This window comes from Pyxicephalus adspersus, chromosome Z (assembly GCF_032062135.1).
Source record: "Pyxicephalus adspersus chromosome Z, UCB_Pads_2.0, whole genome shotgun sequence".
NCBI lineage: Eukaryota > Metazoa > Chordata > Amphibia > Anura > Pyxicephalidae > Pyxicephalus > Pyxicephalus adspersus.
In genome coordinates this window covers 78,073,825-78,093,967 of record NC_092871.1, presented here as the reverse complement: position 1 = coordinate 78,093,967, position 20,143 = coordinate 78,073,825, and the positions used below count along the sequence as shown (strand labels likewise).

Sequence of the window (20,143 nt, the reverse complement as noted above, 5' to 3'; positions counted from 1 at the left end):
CATAGTGTTTAGATACAGGCAAGAGCAGAAGATAGCTGCGCCTTTACAGATACCAGCAGTGGCCTGCCTGTCTGTAGATAGCTTTTCTTCAGAATGATGACATTTTCTTTATCAGGCAACAATCAATTTATATAATTATAATGTGTGCTGGTGGCACAAGCCAACAATGGTACTGTGAAGATTATGCTCCAAAAGCTGTTTGTTAAATGTGAAGTAATTTATAATGTAATTGTACATGTGTATATATATATATATATATATATATATAAATATTTGGGAATATTGCTTAAGGATAGGTGACACAATGTTCCTGTATCCATCTTTGGTTATGACCTTGTCATCTGAATTCAAGAACATTTATAAAGTTAACCACAATGTGAGGCTTATTCAGAAGTCAGGATCACTTCACTGCAATACATTAATACCTCTATTGTACATAGGTAAGGGAAACAGGATTTGAAGGTCAATGTATGGCTACTTGGAGTGGCCAGGTTCAGGAGCTGCTGGCCCACAGAAGAGAAGTTTTGGTCATAGTCATAGCAGATACATTGTGGAATCTACCCTTAAGAACATTTACATTTTTGATGAATAAAATTAAAATATTTAACAAAGCATACCCTTTCCAGTGCTAAAATACATCATTACCATCACCAAGCCACCCAAAGCCCCTATGCAAATACTAACTTTTCTAGAAGTAAAAAGTGAACTTGAATTTAAATACCATAACAAAATAATGTCAATAGTTTGTTTTAGCCAGATATAACTAAAAGTTTTCTATGAACTTCACATCACATAGTAGTTAGAGCTGTAGATAAACTTTTGTTTAACTTACTGGTTTTGAGTCTTTTATCCAGCGCTGTACTGGAAGTGGGTTCCCTGCTGTGACAGTACATGGTAGTGACACAGGATTTCCTTCAAGAACATTTATCTCTGATGGTGCTTCTGCCACCTGTGGTGCAACTGGAACAAAAATTGAATATTGCTGCAACTGTCAGTTATACTTGTCAAAAAGTGTTACATACAAAGAGTATGTTCCTTACCAAGTCCTGTGACTGATAGAAGGATTTCGGCTTGTACCCAGCCAAATGGATTCCTTGCCTCACAAATGTATACTCCAGTGTCCTCTGGTTTTGAAACTTTAGAAAAAAACATTTAATCAAGATGCAAAGATAAAATTGGTTTATGTTCGAGTTGAAGAATAAGTGGTACATTACTTCCAGGCATTGGGTTTGCAGTAACAAAAACAAGTAGGTTTTTATAACACCTCCCAATGGTAATAACTTATATCTGAACAAACAATACCTAGCCATCCCCAGAAAAACAGTCCTTAGCTTGCAACCTATCGCTAAAATATCATCATAACCCAACCCCTCATGGACATTATTACATTAAAACAAGAACATGATGATTACAGGTGTCACTAGAACAAGACATTAAAGAGTCTTTAAAGATACCCTGCCCTCAACAAAATGTATATATATTGCAACATAACTAGTTCTCATATATGGTGGCTGCTTTGGAATCCAACAAATTAAAAGAAGTAAAATTGTCATCCTAAATGTACAGTTTAAATTTGAGTTTATTGGGTATTGTAATAATGTAGGATGATTGGAAGATGTTTTTTGTTCTGTATTGTTTTTTTTATTATTTGGTCCCCTCATTTTATTTTGGTGACCTAACCATTGTTTTTCCATGATTTCTCCTCTGTTACACTTTCAATAAAAATTATCATTTAAAAAAAAGTGGTCATCCTAGGATGCTCTCTAAATATGAGCTATAAACACCTTGACCTCTCATCATCTCTATTACATTACATACAAACCATTGCAATTTAGTTAGGAGAAGATGCCTGAGAAAGCTAATACCGGTTGTAAAGAACTTAAATTTTGTTACATATGACAATCAAAAAATATTTTCTAGGGGTTCAAAATACAGTAAAATAGGATGAAATGCTTTTTGGGTTTTTGTAGACACCTTTAGGGTGAAAAAGCTAGTGAATTTACTTATGCTGCTTCAGAATTCTTTGCGATTGCCTTACTTTTAATGTGGACGGTGTTTGACCCAAGGCCATCTGTAATCTCTGTAGTTCCAGATGGGACCATTGGACCTTCATCTTGGCGAGACCAAGACACTGTGGGTATGGGGCTCCCTTCGGCACTGCAAATGAGCTTCACACTTTCTCCAACATCAACTTCTACATCCAGTGGAAAGTCAACAAACTGAGGGGGTACTAGAGGGAAGTAAGAACAAGGACCAATAAATATAAGCAAATACAGGAAAGCTTCCACTGTGGTATGACTACCTAAATTGGTAATTCCAGGAATAATATATTGAAGAATTGAAATATTTGTATTAGTTCAATGTTAAATATAACCTGTCTAACTCCAGGGGAAGCACAGGCCTTGCAGTGCAATGCGCATGTGTGCAGTGGAGGAGGAAGGAAGCACCAGTAATATTTTTTTTTTTTATTGAATAGGAATATTGCAATGTTGCATATAGCCATTTTCAAATTACTCAAAGTGCAAGTCTGGTCCAGACTGCTGGTTTGCCATTCTGTTGTCAATACAGACCGGAGTTCCTAGTTAATACAGCATAGCTCAATGACTCATAGGGCACAGTACCCAGCAACCTTCTCCTCTCCTAGCAGACCATGTCCTCTATGTCTTCCGTCTGCTTCAGAAGCAATCTCATTAGACAGCCCAGCATGTACTGCACACAATGGAAGCATCACAGTATTTGTAATTCTCTCACATTGTTGTCATCCAGACACACCTATCAAACAACACAACCAGACTTTCACTGAAATTGGGCAGTACACCTTGGTCAAGGAGTTCCTGTCTATTTCTATCAGCTGGTTGCACAGCAACAGTCCACTAATGCAGCGGTCCCCAACCACCGGGCCGCGGCCCACTACCGGTCCGCGGCGGTGTTTTCAGTGGGCCGCGAGTACATGATCCATTATTGAAAACGAAGCGGCACCCAACCACCATCCGCGGACCGGAAGTGGTCCGCAGCGGTGTTTGTATGAGATGCCGGTAAATGTACACAGTAGTCTGTGTACAAGCAATGCGAGCACATGACATGCAGCTCGATTGGCTGTCAGATGTCATGTGATCGCTTTGAAGCAGCAGAGGTGCACAGAGAGAAAAGAGAAGACGCCAGAGTATGTCTTCTCTTTTCTCTCTGTGCACCCCCCCCCCCGGTCCTCAGAGAAACTTCCTTCCGTGAAACCAGTCCCTGGGGCCAAAAAGGTTGGGGACCGCTGGACTAATGGATACCAATTGTGTGCATATTGAGCCCTGATATACTGCTGAGCCTTCTCCTCTATGTGCAAAGGACTATAGGAAGCTAAAATTAAAAGCAGCATTCACAAATGTAAACTAGCTGTTTTGAAACTATTGTTTGAAATTAATTCAAATTGAATTGAATACTTTCCTAACAAACTAAACCTAAACTTCAGATTTTTTTTAAATTGTTAGCCACCCTTTTTTATTATATACAAAAACATTTTTTTAATATTTTTTTTAGGTTTCAATAGGTTTTTTTAAGGTTTTTTAAACAAATTTTGCATAACAAAAATAGAGATACAGTACAATGTGCATATTAGAAGTCATAGCACAATACTAAATGTACAAAAATAAAATTTTTGGTGCAACTTCAAATGAAAAAGAAAACAATAACAATACAAATAAATTAAAAGAAGACAAAGGGGGAAAAGGATAAGTCTAGGAAGACATTGTATAGAACACTAGTTACAACATATAAAACATAGTCCATATCTAGAGGGTTGTCACATTAACTGCACATTTTTATACTTTTTTTAAATAAAAAGAGAGGACCCCTCAAAGACTGAAGGGGAAATCCGAATACTCCTTCAAAACATACATTATGTGTCCCAGAAGGCTGCTAAAAAAAAAGTTCCAATCCCACTGTGCATGTGTGAGATCAGGCATGAGGTGGTTTCCTGAAATGTAAAAAATAAAAAGTGCTGATCTCACGCATGCGCAGTGTCATTGGCACTTTTTTTACATTTACAGGAAGTTGCTTCACGCAATCTTGTGCATGTGAAGTACAAGATTGGGTGATGTTACAAGGAGAAGGAAGTATAGTGGTACCTTGGTATAAGTCCTTAATTTGTTCGTGATCCTTGGACTTACACCAAACAGGGCTTATACCAAACACATTTTTCCCATAAGAAATAAAAGGAAAATGATTAATCTGTTTCCATGAAAAAATCCTATTGTTATTGGCATATTATACATTGATGGGGCTGTATAAAATAATTTAAACCTGCTTAAAACTAAAGTACATAAATACAAAAGCAATTAGATGAAATAAATGAAAATTTACCCTCACTTTACCTTACTGAGAAGAGTGGAGTGCCTACTAGGATGGTGCTGAGAAGGGAGGAGGAGGAGAGGTTAAGTAATTCACAGAGAGTTACAGCGCGGGTTGTTCACTGAATGGTAGCAACTGGCGTACTGACGCTTGTGGGCAGTCTTGGCTTTGTCTCGAAAGAGGTAAATAAGGGTAGCGCGCGGTCTCATTTTTACTCATACAAGTTCTAGCACAAAGGTTGTATACCAAGCAAAATGTTTTGTGTCCAAACAGGACTTATTCCAAAGGGGACTTATACCGAGGTACCACTGTACATGGAAGAAGATGAAGGCACCCGGTGTCCAGCCTGCGCCACAATAAAAGAAAGGAAGACAGGGCAGTGTGGGACCAATTTGATCATTTTTTTTCATACCAGCTAAATGTAAAAGGTTTAATGCCAATACTTTAGGGCCTTGCTGTCTGTGTCCCTGCTGGGTAGATTCACCTCTCTCTATGTGTTCTGTTACCAGAGCCGCTTCTAAATCTGCTAAAGGCTGGAACAGGTAAGTTATGGCTATAATTCTACACTTTTCTGTGTTACCCTGCAAAAAAAGAAGGGGAAGCAGCAGCTTTGTTATAAAGGATGCAGGTAGGCATAGGGAGACCAAAATTGCACCCCTACACTTGGTGGTACCCTAAGCAACTCACTTATGAGTAGAAAAGGCGCTGAGGCCATTGCCATTGGAGGATAAGAGGAAAGTGAGAGAAAACCCCACAATAGGAACAACTATATAAAAAGGGGGATCTGACCTCAATTTGATATTTTTTATTTCTCAGACTGTTTTGTCCCTGGAGCAACAAGTGGGGAAAAAGCAGGCAATAGTTTACCCATTCTGTACTGTCCTTGCAAAACAAAACATGTTTTGGCTTCAGACATACTTTAAATAGTTTATGTGCCTGGAGTTCAGATTTATTAGTTGCTACATTTTCAAAAAGCTATATATACATGTCTAGACTTTCCAATTATGTCTGCAATACCTGTCCAGGCAGGACACAAATATGCCCTTTTTTATAATGACAATAATTAGTGAGGAAACTAAATTTCAATCCTCGCAATAGGCAGTTTTGGTTACTTTGTAAAATTTACAAAGAACAGTAAAGGGAAATTTTCTATTTTTCTAGAAAAGCAAACATAAATGACAGTACAAAACACTTTCCTGTATCATTGTCCACTATGTTATTGATTTTCCACTTAGTTAATGTTCTTCTTCAGGTACTTCTTGTCCATTTGTGTGCTATCACCCTGTCGTTTGCTCCCTTGGTGATGCCTACAAATGGCCATGTTCACACACAATAAGCAGGCATAGTCTGCTATTTGCAAGCTAATCTAGAGCAAGAATGATTCTGGAATGAGTCAGGAAATGCGTCATCAAGATAAGTCTGAATATCAGCAGCATTGAGCTAAAAAAAAAGGGGGTTTAATTCTCAGTCAAGACACTGTCTACATTAATTTTGTATGTACTGCAAAGGTTTCCTCTGGGCACTCTACAACATCCCACAAACAATCTGGTAGGTTAATTGACTTCCCCTAGTAATGACTTTGGACTTTGTTACAATCATTAGACCAACTTTTCTCTACCATTTTAAGATGGAAGAACCCATAAAATATCTTTCAGTACTTCAGGGAACCCCTGCTATTTTTACTATATCCACAGCCCACTGTATATTAGTATGGTGGCCAGTGGAATAAATGCTTCCTACTTTGCTGGCAAGTGGAAACAATGTCATCATTACAGATAGCCAGAAAGGCTTATTTTAAACTGATCCAAGCGGCACAAATTGCCCAATGCTCAATGAACCCCTAGCATCCACAAGAGGAACCCTGGTTGAGAAACACTGCATTGTAGAAGGGGCATTGGATTGTGAACTCCTTTGGGGGACTGCTAGTGACATGACTATGGACTTTGTAAAGTGCTGTGTAATATGTTTAAAATATAAGATTAAATGATAATATTTAAATAATTCTGCACCAATGAGCCATAGTTTAATTTGAGCATCTAATCTCTAAATTCTGGATTTAGCATAATTAGATATTCTGCATTGCGCCACTGACAAAAATCAATCTGGAGTCACCGCTACAGCTGCATATATTTAAACTCAATATGTTAAGTACTTCCAAGCCATGTTTTGTGTTTCACATACACTACTTATTTATTTTCTCCCTCTGAGACATACTTATTTATTTAATAATCTGTATAGCACACGTCTGGATTCTGAATTGTATTTTCGGTGCTTCCTCAAAACACAGTTTTAGTAGATGACTCATCCCACCAAGGAATCTTTAAGCCTTCAGCAAGCAGTTTGTGTTTTATTTTATTTATTGATGTTCGAGTGGTGTTGGTGACATTGTGATGGTATGATGTCATTGACCTTACTGGTGAGATGAGTGATGTAATGATGTAAGTGTTGCTTTGTATGGCTTCCTAGGCTTTTGCAGGCTGGAATATTGCGGAAGTGAGTGGGACTGCCACCGGTCTGTATCCTGATACGACATGACGGCTTGTCTGGTATAAAATTGCCCAGGAGGTTCATTCATATCACAGCCTCGGCTTTTAAGTGCCTGTCATCTTTGACAACCCTTAAGATCTATTTTCTTTCATTTTTTTCTACCTTGTTTCAAAGACCTGTTCTCAGGGCCAGTACATAATGGATGCAGTAAATTGGGAATGAAGAGCAATGGAAACCACAAATAAGCAAAGTGCTGACCTGTTGGCAGATTTATTGTTGCTGCTGGTATTTACCAGAGCCAATTTGAATTGAAGTGATCCTTTAGGGAATAAAATATTAAAACCAGAGCCACCCATTCAAAGATTCTGTAACTTTTAGGCAGACAATGACTTTTATCTTCACTAAACTTTAGTTGGTGCTACTAGTATCTGACATTTCTGGATGTACCTGGTCAATGGTACCCTGTAGGACCATAAGGTTCCTCCCGCCAGTTTTAACTCTGAAACCAGCAAAGGACCTCAAAAAATATATTTATAAATGCCCTGAGAGTACTGTGGTCAGAGGGCATGCTAAAGGTGTGGTTGAGTGCTCGAGACTGTAGCTCTATTACATTAAGCTAATGGAGATCATTGCTATAACTCCATTACAAAGCAATGCTCCAACTTCCACTACAGATTTTTGGGGTCCAAGTGCCACACAACAAGTACCAAAGGGCTAAATGTGAGTCTTAAGCCACAGCATGGACATCAGGAGGCTATATATAGGGTAATACTGTATTTGTAATGAACAAAGAAATGTATTGGCCAACAAAGGTAATTAGATTTTCAAGAAGCACAAGTAAAATTATCTAGTAATCCCAAGATGCCTATTGACACCATGATCACAAATTAGGTGTTCATAGACACATGCTTGTTATTGCACAAACCAGTTAGTTAACAGAAGGAAACAATCTTATGTGTGACATCTCTAAACGATTCCAGGCCAGATACTGCCTTCAGTCATCTTGGGTTGATTTTCAAAATCATTGAAATAAACAAATCAAAACCATAAAAGGTATTTTAGCCACCTGAGGAACTTTCCCTCCTAATGTTATCATTCCTGTTAGTTTTTGGATTGTTTTTAGTAGTTTGTATTTTTTTTATTTTTGAGCATTGTATTTATACAATCTATGTGTTCTAATTAAAATGTTCTTTGTTGAATATCATTAAATTGAAAAACCACATAAAAATGTATTGAAACAGAAATAAATCAATCAAGTCATGTCAAAGATTTGCTACCAGGTGCTATTTGCACGTTTGGGCAGGTCTGGCTTTTTATTAAAAAAATGGTTTGCAAGTTTTGTTATTTTGATGATCAGGTTGTAGTGATTCTTCTCAAATACAGCTAAGAGTAAACAAAGCTCATATGTTTAGCATTTCCTGACCTTCTTTTAGCATGGGGGAACACTGGAAATATCTTTCAGGTCTTCAGGCAACCCCTTTTATAATTGTTGTATCCACAACTCACAGTATATTATTGTTGTGGTCAATGGGAAGAATCCCTCTTACATTGCTGGCAGAAAGAAAGAATGTCGAACTTACAGAGATCTAAAAAGATTTCTGTCATTAAAACTGACCTGAAAGGTCCAAATTGCTCATGATGTGACTAACCTCTGGAGGAACCCTAGAGTTCCACAGAACCCTGGTTGAGAAACACCAGTTTGGGGATTAACAACTAATGTGTAATGGCAGTTACCATATTTTATCCCCACAGATTCACTTTAAATCTTTTGCCCTGGCAAAGGCAGTCACTGCTAAAAAAACAGACACTGCTAGCAGCCACAAAACATCAAAAAGAGGAATTGGTAGACCTGAAAGCAGATAATGTGCCAAGAAGAAATATATACCAAGACAATATCGTTCTGTAAACTCAAGTCCCATGCTGGCAAGCAACAATGTAGCATCAAAAAATATGATATTTTTGTGTTCTATGTACTCTGCATGACATCCACAGCTATGGAAGATATTCCTATATCATACATATGTCTAAATGGTTCCTAATAAGTATCAGAACAGAACAACTGAGCACATTCATGAGAATGGTAATAGAAAAAAAGGATGTTTCTTATTTAAGACATGTGTGTATAAACTGATCCGCATGGATGGACTGGAAATATTAAACAATGTTTCATTTTGTAGCGTCCCACGATAACTGATGGCAAATCTAATAAACTACATTGTGCAGCTGCAATGTATTTAAATGTGAAGTTTTAAAAAAAATCTGAAATTTTAAATATTTTGCCTTTGCTGGTTCCTCCACAATCGAAAATAGTGAAAATCAACCAAGATGCAAACCAGGGTTAGTAAAAGTGGGGCAGAAAAGAGTAGATGATGTTGGAAGTTCATTAGCCAGGAAATTAGGCTTTATCTGACTTTCTGCAGCTCAAACTTATGTTGTACAAAGTCCATGGTGTGTAGTGAAATCAGAGCAAGCAATTTGAGGAGAGGAGCTTGTACAATTTAGGTGAAAGCTGGAGTTCGACCTGAAGGTAAAGCAAGGAGTTCAACCTAAGGGTACAGCAAAGAGTTCAACTTAAAGGTAAAGCAAGGAGTTCAACCTAGAGGTAAAACAAGGAATTCAACCTGAACATAAGGCAAAGAGTTCAACCTGAAGGTAAAGCAAGGAGTTCAGCCTAAAGGTAAGGCAAGGAGTTCATCCTGAAGGTAAGGCAATGAGTTCACCCTGAAGGTAAGGTGAGGAGTTCAACCTGAATGTAAAGCAAGGAGTTCAATCTGAAGGTAAGACAAGGAGTTCAACCTGAAAGTAAGGCAAGGAGTTCACCCTGAAGGTAAAGTGAGGAGTTTAACCTGAAGGTAAGGCAAGGAGTTAAACCTGAAAGTAAGGCAAAGAGTTCAACCTGAAGGTAAGGCGAGGAGTTCAGCCTGAAAATAAGGTGTGGAGTTTAGCCTGAAAGTAAGACAAAGAGTTTAACCTGAAGGTAAGGCAAGGAGTTCAACCTGAAGGTAAGGCAAGAAGTTCAACCTGAAGGTAAGGAGTTCAACCTAAAGGTGAGACTGTAGTTCAAGCTAATTGTAAGCTGGACATTAGGCGTGGAGTTCAGTGTAGAGGTAAGGCTGGAGTTCATCTTTAAACAGTAATGATTTTCAGCTTTTAATCACGGCAAATCATTGGAAGCACGTTTCTCTAACGGTGCTTTTTGTTAATCGGAAAAACTTTTTTAACTAATCAGGTTAAAACATGGTACATACATATGCAAATAATGTTAAATGCAGTGCCAAACTCAAAACAAGGCCCCAGCCATACCGCCTATATGGCAATATGCAGACAGTAGGCTAACCATGAGGTAGCCCCTTTCCTTCTCAAATGTACAGTGACATACCAGACATAGGCTTTGTAAGGCAGCTGAAGACTTCCATTTTGTGTCTGCACCAATTCCCCCCCAAAAAATAAAATAAACAATGGCAGCTGTTCTGATTCCTTTGAAACTAACAAAAAGGGAATAAAGCACAAAAAAACAAAAATATACAAAACAATCCAGAAGGGAGTCCCTTCCATTGGTAAACTAACTATCAAAAAAACCCCAAAAACCTTAATAATCTGATTTACTTACTAAGGATGAAAACATAGTTTTTTTTGCCTCTGGCTGCATTTGGTAGTTGATATTTTTTGGTGCATTAGTGAAGGATTTTTATGGTCACCAGTAGAAATGGGGGTGAAATAATTTTCCCAGTGGGAACACAGATGGAAAAATGGTGTGACATGCTAGATCAGTCTCTTAAAACAATTTTCAGGTCTCAGGTAATCTCTACTAAAACCAATTGTTTTGGGGTGACACCGTTAAAACAAATGGTGGCCAGTAGAAAGAATGCCCCCTACAGTGGCAGCTTGAACACCACCTACTATAATTCTTCATCAGAGTCATGCAGCTGGCTCTGCCACATGGTATTGACCCCAGAACATTCCAGACACAGTTTGAGGAATCTTCAGCAAACTCTGGGAAAACCCTAATGTTTCATAGAACCTTGGTTGACATGGCTTTGCTAGATTTTTAAATTTATTGTCAGGGTGGAATTGTTTAGGAAGATCTATTCTGTATGGGCCAACTGAAGCCTGTAGGTAAATAATAGGATAACAGTAAACAACAGAAGAGCCACTCCATGTGTAAGATACAGAAAAAGTTTTCTTTGGGTTTTGACACAAAATTTAATAAGGGCTACAAGTGTAAATGGAATTGAACATAACAGTTGGAGTAATATATAAATAGAAGAATGATGGATAAATGGGGATCATCATCAAAGAGGAACACATTATTTTCATACATGTACAGTGCATTATGTACAGTGTGATTCATTTTGGGTTAGCTCTACTATATCTCAATAACGGGAGGCATAGGACATCACTGAACAAGTCCACCCTATTATCTTATGTGTTCCAAAGATTTTACTTTTTCAGCAAAAAATAAGCATTTTAACACCAGGTGGAAGCTGTATTTTAGTGCAGGCTATCCTTTTCACCCACTCAAATATTACACGGGAGTTAAAAGCATCGTGGGAAAAATAAACACAGAAAATTGGTCCTTTTTTGGTGAACCTAATTATGTTGTTAAAATAGTTTCTTTCTTTTTTAAGATGAACTGGGCAGGAATAATGAGTATGAGTGGTCTCTTCCTCCAACCCAGCTTCAAAGGTTAACCCACTCCCCACCACTTGAGAAACTAGCAGACTAAACATTACAAAGTAAACTGGTGCCCAGTCATCTGGCCATCTAAGGGTGTGGTGGATAAAAGCCCAGAGGGGACGTTTGTTTTCATTTCCCCTAATTATTTTTAAAGAAGGCTGATGTCAAAATAAGCAGTCTGTCTGAGGAGCTCTCAGAAGCTGGAACCAATGACTGGGGAGCATTAGGATCACTAGGTATACACTAAAATCCAGTCTGGATATTTGGTCTTGTTCAGTCGAATGTGCTGACATCATCAAAGGTTCCAAAAACATGATCATTACAAGTCGGGGTCATTAGATTTTTATGTCCCCGGTGAAATATCCTAATGGCAGAGATAGCAAGGGGTACAAATGGGAACTCTCTCCATGATCCGACCCTGAGGCCTAACTTCCACTTGTGCTTGCATGTTAGCGTGTACGCTGATGCACATTTTCATGCACTTCGTGGTCCAATTGATAGCGTGCAATGTACATGCTTTTTGAGACACGTGCCTAACAGATTTCCATAGTATTTCACTGCAGAAGAAAATGCAAAATGCAGCAACAGGCCACAATAAGCCAGTTGTATTACTGAATCAAAATAAGTCAGGGATTTTCTGAGCACTCATTGAGAAATTCAAAAAAAGGATGCAATACAATGCAGCTGTTGCACTGGTCTCTAAAGTATATCTTTAGCCAGAAGATTTTCTTTTAATTTTGGATAGCATATGGGAAGGGTTTAAACATTATTTTCTCTAGTTATGATCCCTGTGCACTTGATAAGGGAGTGGGAATCTTCACCTCCCAATTAATGATGTAAACTGGTATCACCACAATAGAAACACACTAAGAAAAATAAATATACTGTCTGAGGTCCTACTGAAAAATCGGCATTTGCCCCCACTGAACAGATAAGCCATTTCTTTCTTTTCTTGAAAATATTAATAAAAATAAAGACCTTATTGAAATTAGGAACTCTTCTGCATATGGAGGAGATGGCTCCTATTTTAACTGGTGCCAGTAGCAGAAGTTGTTGGTAACTAGAACATTACCGACCACTGGAATATAAAGTTGTGACTGCTGCTTGTCATACCAAAGGAGGTAGAAGGACTGCAGAAACCAGCAACTTTCAGGTGGCATTTATCAATGCTTCCATGGTTAAGACTTCAAGGAACTGGCAGGTACCAGCCTTTTTGATGGGTGAGATAAACTGTCTCGGGGGTACGTACCATCCTGCCCAACCCATTCTGTCTGGGCACATACCAGATTGTCAGCAGGAAGGGGTTAAGTAAACCCTTTGAAAGAATTAATTGAATAGGCTCAGGAGACCTTAATCAGCAAGTCAAATATAGAATCAGGAGCCAGTGTTTGTGTTATGTTAGAATGTTTGGTGGATTTACACACTGACATCCTTTGCATGCACTGCTATTGTCATCAATAGGTGTTTCTTAAAGCAAGCAATGGTAATACATTAATTTGACTTAGTATCAATCCCTATACAGCAGATGCACAGATGTTGGTTAGAACCATTTTAAGCTATATATAATCTGCACAGAGCTTACTGATTACATAGAGGTCTGATTTCCTTTTAGTCTTTTACTGATTTTCAAGTCTAAAACAATCACTTATTTCTATGATGTTCTCCGCTGCCACATGTTTCTCGTCTCCCCTCCCCAGATAGAAGTCATTAGAATGATGGATGGCCTCCTGGTTTATGGAAAGCTTGGAAGGCTGCTGTCTGTTACCTGGATGAGTGAATGGGGTTTACTGTAGTTTATCATTAGTCAGCACCTGACTACAACATGCATTCCTGAGAACAGGCAGCAGGAGGTTTTAACTCCAACATGGATGTATTCAATCTGCAGCAAGTTCTAATAACCGATTACAATTTATCTTCCACGTATTTGACTGCACACCTGCTTTGGGTAATATACTCTGTACAATTGCAAAATGTACAATAGCAAAATAAAAAAAGCATGACCGAATTCAGACTGATGGATCTGCACACTTACCAATCATAGGCACATATTTTCAACTGCTTGGTGCTCATAGGTGCTTTTAGTGGATATTCAGATGTGGTTGTAGAGCTGTGCAGTTCTCTAGCACATTTTGGAGAGCTTAAATGGAAGTGATTGGAGCTGCACACTGCTCTGATAAAGCTGAATTCTCATCTGAAAAATGCCCTTCAGACAAATGCATGTATAAAAAAAATAATGGATTTGACCCGCTATAATTTTTTTCAATAATAACTAAGGTTTTCAAATGGACTGGTTGACATTGGTGAATCAAGACGTTATGGCTTGAATGAATGGACAGTCTGAATATAACCTGTTTTTCACCCATTGATAAGTCAATTAACACACAAGCAGTAAGATATGTTAGATCAGGGGTGTCAACCTTTTTTTGGCCCCCAAAGGAATCCTAAATATGAGTTGCTAGCTGGCTCGCTGTTGCATTGAAATACTACAATTCCCAGTATCACTCGGGTTATTGGACCAGCGGCCTCTCTGCCTATGCGTTGCCCCGCATTAGACTGTTTTATAGATGCAAGTAATGCCGGGAATTGTAGTAGTCACATCACTCGCGTCTATAGACCAGCGGCCTCTCTGCCTATGCGTGGCCCCACATTAGACTGTTTTATAGATGTAAGTAATGCCGGGAATTGTAGTAGTCACATCACTCGCATCTTTAGACCAGCGGCCTCTCTGCCTATGCGTGGCCCCGCATTAGACTGTTTTATAGATGCAAGTAATGCCCGGGAATTGTAGTAGTGGCATCACTCGCGTCTATAGACCAGTGCCTCTCTGCCTATGCATGGCCCCACATTGAACTGTTTTATAGATGCAAGTAATGCCGGGAATTGTAGCAGTCGCATCACTCATGTCTATCGACCAGGGGCCTCTCTGCCTATGCATGGCCCCGCATTGGATTTTTTTCTTGACGCAGGTTTTTGTAGTAGCAGTGCTATTTCAGTTTCAAGTCTGGCCCACAACTTTTTCTATTTTTTTTTCTCACTGTGTATTTGAGTTTGACAACCCTGGGTTAGAACCTCTGTCAGGAGTTTAATGCTGTGTCCCCACTAGGTAGATTCTATAGAAGAAAACCTTTCCCTCTAAGAAGTGAGGGAAAGGTTTTTACCGGGTACACAATTTCACACATGCCTACTTAGTATACATTGGGATATGTGTCATTATCATTATTTATAAATTATACTGAAAGAGGAATTCAGCCTTAGTATTTCTCAGTTTTTAGAATACATATTATCCAGTGAGTGTAGTTCCACCTTTTGGTTAAGGGAACACACATCTCCTTTACATGGGGAGTAAAGGGGTACACTTACCAATTCCCAAACAAGGGGTGCTGCCATGTTTAAATTTGATTTCCATCATATGTAAACAAGACAAGACCGTATTCACCTTTTCAGGGTTGCCTTTGTCAGAGTACATATAGCATTAAAGCAGCTCATTTATTCAGAATAAGCTGTCAACACACTGCAGAATGTCCAAAAAGACCAATTTTTAAATGCAGGTTATGGCAATAACTAAAGGGTTATCCCTACTTCTAATATGTATAGGATAACACAGCATTTGTTAGATCATGATAGGGGAATAAAAATAGGATATGTATATATCCTGGATCCATATGCTGGATGATTGTTACCCTAAATGAACAATCTAGGGATAATATAACAAGTGTACAGCTGTCCCTAAACTGATTTGTGCTGGTGGATTGATGAACGAATGAGTGGGGATGATCGCTGTTCTGTCCAATGAAGGATGACACAGTTGAGTGTCACTGGCTCAATCTTCACCTTTCCCTCCTCTTAGAACATAACAGTGCTGTGTGTACAGCGCTCATCCGTTCATCTGTTATTGGAAATTATCACAAAAAAACGTTTCCAGCTACATAAATAAAATGTGTTTATGTAATACCTAGATGATCAGATGCAGATGGTGGCTTGGTTTACTAATGGAGCAGACTATGACGTGTAGAGAAAGAAGAAATAAACAGGAGCTATTGAAATTATGAAACAGAAACATGGGCAAATATTGTCTACAATGTACGCATCTGCAATCTAATCAAAGGAAATGCAAACCGCTTTGAGAATGTCTTAGCAAAGAATTGTTTTTGGCCCCCATAAGCTTCTCTGTGCAGACATTTACATTGGAAATACGCGGCAAGCTGGCTCGCAGAAATGCATGGGTGAAATTGATACTGACCAATCTTATCTGATCATCCAAAGTCTGACAACATAAAAAGGTGGAGTCCCTCCTAGTACCTTTTCCCATGGATTAATCCTAAATAACTAAGAAAAAGAGGCAGCAACCATCCCTCTTCCCACCCTTATCAGGTATCCTGGAACCTGGGTGATCAAAGAAGGAGCAGACAATGAAAGATTAGACCAATTCATTTTAGCCCCCACAAGGTGACCCCAGGGTTGTTGGGGTCTATGAGTGCGATGTTCATTGAAATCTGGAATCCTCATAAGGAAAGGGCTCCCCAGATAACTACCCTGTTACCCTGGGGAGTACAGGGTAACACTAAAACCCTTACCAATTCCCAAAAAGGGATTCCTGCCATGTTTACATTTAATTTTCATCATTTGTAAACAAGACACGACCACAATAACCTTTTCATGGTTGTTTTGTCAGAGCACTTATTGCATTAAAGCAGCTCATTTATTCAGAATAGGCTGTCCACACACCAAAGAATGTCCAAAATGACCAATTTTTTAATGCAGGTTATGGTAATAACCATGGGGTTATCCTTACTGCTAATAGTTATGGAATAACACAGCATTTGTTAAATCATGATAGGGGAATAAAATTAGGTTATGTACATATGCTGGATGATTTTTGTCTAAAATAGTGGTGATAATATAACAAGTGTGCAGCTGCTGGATTGATGAACGACTGAGTGGGGATGATCGCTGTTCTGTCCAAAGCTCCAAAGGATGACAAAAGGATGTCCAAAGGATGACACAGTTGGGTGTCACTGGTTCATTCTTTTCTTAGAACACAACAGTGCTGTGTGTACAGCGTTCATCTGTTATTGGAAACGATCACAAAAGATCGTCTCGAGCTACAGAAACAAATAAGTGTACATAATCCCCAGATGATCAGACGCAGAAAAGAAGAAAAAACATGAGCTATTGAAATTATGAAACAGAAACATGGGCAAATATTCTCTACAATGTACGTATCTGCCGTCTAGTCAACAGAAAAGGAAACGGCTTTGAGAATGTCTAAGCTGAAAATACTTGGCCCCCTAAAGCCTCTCTGTGCAGACATTTACATTGGAAGCACGCGGCAAGCTGGCTCACAGAAATGCATCAGTGAAATTGACATTGACCAGTCCTATCTGAACATCTAAGAAAAGTCTGACAACATAAAGGGCAAGCAGCTGAATCATGACACAGCTACGGTGGAATTTCTGGAGAAAGCATAGGAAACAGGAAAGAGTACGGATGAAAATGTGTGGAAGAGATTAGCGCAAAACATGACATTGAGGACTACTAAGATTGAGAGGCTCCTTCGCCTCGAACATGAAACGCCTCCTCTGGGAACAGAGAACAAAAAAGCTCGGTAGCCGAGGGATCATGGTGGGCCGAGAAGGAGCCTTAGTGTTTATAATCTAATCAGAGATCAAGAACAATGGCAGAAGGAATTATACGATGTGACATGGTTTATTATGCAGCATTGGTATCCATGGCATCAAATAAACCAAAGAGCTAGACAGATAATCATAGCACTTTGTTCTGAATTTCTGTGTAATAAAAAAAAATATATGTTCGTTAAGTGAAAGGGAATCAATTTGAAAGAATGACTTGTACATGATTAGCCCTGTAATACATTTAAAAAAGAATGGTTTCAGCAAGGTTGCCCCTAGAAACCATTTTTTCCTTTGCTTTTATCCCAAGTCATATGTAAGCTATGAGCGACACAGGCTTTAAAAAATTCTTCCAGGCACAATAATAACAAAAGGCCAATTAACACTTAGCAATGGCTGGCATGTCATCTTCCAGTCTCTGCTGCTACAAGGTAAACTGGCCCAAAATTCACTCAACAACGATGAGGCTTCCAGGACCTTGTCTGGTCTCATTGCAACATATAAAATCCTTGCACAAATTGGGTTTCTCCAAGATGGAATTTGATGCCGGATGAGCTTCAAGCTCATTACTAAACCTCTTGATCTGTGTATCATGACCCAATTTATTTCAAGGAGTTTGTGTTATAGCTAGAATATAAAAATTGTCAGCATAGGAGTCCCCTGAAAGATTCTGAATGGCTTGATTGTTACAAGTATACAGTAACTTTAATTCAATAACATTGCTTTCTGTAATAGGGATTTTTGTGGGAAGCCATAGGAACCTTAAATGAATTTTGCCATCTCAATGTGAAGCTCTAGGTTTGCTGGTGCTGTCTCTCCCTTGTCACTCCCTTATACAATATACATCAAGTATTCCATATTCACATAGTCTCTTAGTGGAGCAGTATGGGTATTGGGTATGGGTAGTTCACAGTGTCTCAGTGACCATTTACCATTTTGGGCAGAGCTATGATTTTGAAGGGAGAAGGACAAATGAAAGATATCAGGAGCAGGGAGCTTCATTACCCAAGATATCCTGTTACTATGCCCTTTATGGTATTGGTTTACTTGGTTATATATTATTGTATTTAATTGTCCTATTTTCATCTGTGGGTTTTTATGAAATGTGATTTTAAACAAATCCCAATTTTAGCAATCATATTCAATTGGGGGGATTGCATGGCACACCAAATGTGTATAAATTTATACAGGTACTTCTCATTGATACTCATACATAATGCATTAAAGGTGCAACATTGCATGGATATAGAGTGGTAAGGGACATGAAAGGGTTAAGGAATTTGGTATGAAACTCTAGCAGCCACTATGCAGCCAACTGTTCAGCTCATCAATTCCTTTATGTGAAAGTGGATTACAGCATAAGGGACAAAAATACTGCATAGTACCCCAGAACACTTATAACTGAATTTTTCTCTCTTTGACCTGACCACACTAGTACACTCATGGGTGAACTGTTGAGGGTCTGTGAGGAGGTCTGGGGAGGCCCCTAATGTGGGTGTAGGTTCCGGAGTACAGAGGGGACTCTAAAGTTAAATGGGGCATTTGATAAAAAGGTGGGACTTTAATGTGAAGTTGAGGACACTGATGTTACATGGGAGACTCCTGTATAAAAAAGGAGGATCTAATGCAAAGTGGGGAGGATTCTGATATGAAAAGGGAAGGGGGGTCCAGATGTGAAAGGAGGGGACTCTGATTTGAAAGAGGGACGCTAATTTAAAAAGAGGAGCTTTGATGTAAAAAGGGGGCCCAGATTTGAAGGCTGACTGATATGAAGGGGGTTGTTCTCATTGGTAGGGGTCTTGTAAAAAAAGCACTGAAGCCCAGACATCTCTAGCTGGATAACAACCAATGGGGGGGGTTGCAAAGATGTCCATATTTTTCACCTGAGTCCATAGGTCTGTAGCTGCACCACTGCTCCCATGTACACAGAAAAATGGCAGTTGAAGACCGAAGAACTGAATTGAAATGGCAGCTATCTAAAGCAAGTGAGATGCAGTGTAAAAAGGGAAAATCTGATATTTTTAAATGTCTAGCTTGAGCCACATAACATACTAGAGAATATTTGTTTCTGTGTTTGTACCATAGCAGAAATGTACCTTTCCCTAGAAGATGTTAGAGGTTCCTTGAGCAAGGGGCAAATTCTTATTCCATTTCTTCCTAATAACCACCAATGTAGAAGTATCCTTTCCACTAATCCCCCATTGTAATTGGGTCTGTTTCCTGCTAACCACAATGTAAAAAAAACCCTTATCTTAATGGCCACCAATTTAAGGTGACCACTAATAGAAAGGACTCCCTCGCCATTGACTTCTCTTAATGGCCACCAATCTAAGGTGACCATTAACAGAAAGGATCCCTCCCCATTGACTTCTCTTAATGGCCACCAATATAAGGTGACCACTAATAGAAAGGACTCCCTCACCATTGACTTCTCTTAATGGCCACCAATCTAAAGTGACCACTAATAGAAAGGACCCACTAATAGAAAGGACTCCCTCGCCATTGACTTCTCTTAATGGCCACCAATCTAAAGTGACCACTAATAGAAAGGACTCCCTCGCCATTGACTTTTCTTAATAACCACCAATCTAAAGTGACCACTAAAAGAAAGGACTCCCTCGCCATTAACTTCTCTTAATGGCCACCAATCTAAGGTGACCATTAACAGAAAGGATCCCTCGCCATTGACTTCTCTTAATGGCCACCAATCTAAAGTGACCATTAATAGAAAGGACTCCCTCGCCATTGACTTCTCCTAATGGCCACCAATCTAAGGTGACCATTAACAGAAAGGATCCCTCGCCATTGACTTCTCCTAATTGCCACCAATATAAGGTGACCACTAATTGAAAGAACGCCCTCTCCATTGTCTGCCAATTCTTCTTGCTTTGACCACCAGTACAAGGGGGTCCTTCTCTCAATGACCAACAAAGTAAGGTTGTTCTCTCGCTGACCAAGAATCTAAGGGGCTTTTCTCCAGTGACTACCACTGGGGTCATTGTGTTGGTCAC

General features: G+C 39.1%; 1 protein-coding gene across 1 annotated transcript in view; it reads right to left on the bottom strand.

Annotated features, from left to right (window-relative positions):
- HMCN2 (hemicentin 2) overlaps nt 1-20,143 on the bottom strand; it is a 145,404-nt gene that overhangs the window by 82,946 nt on the left and 42,315 nt on the right. The window contains exons 16-18 of the mRNA XM_072429590.1: nt 2,039-2,230; nt 1,041-1,136; nt 833-960 (exon numbers count right to left, since the gene is read on the bottom strand). Coding sequence (XP_072285691.1) covers nt 833-960; nt 1,041-1,136; nt 2,039-2,230 — 416 coding nt within the window. The remainder of the gene's footprint in view (nt 1-832; nt 961-1,040; nt 1,137-2,038; nt 2,231-20,143) is intronic.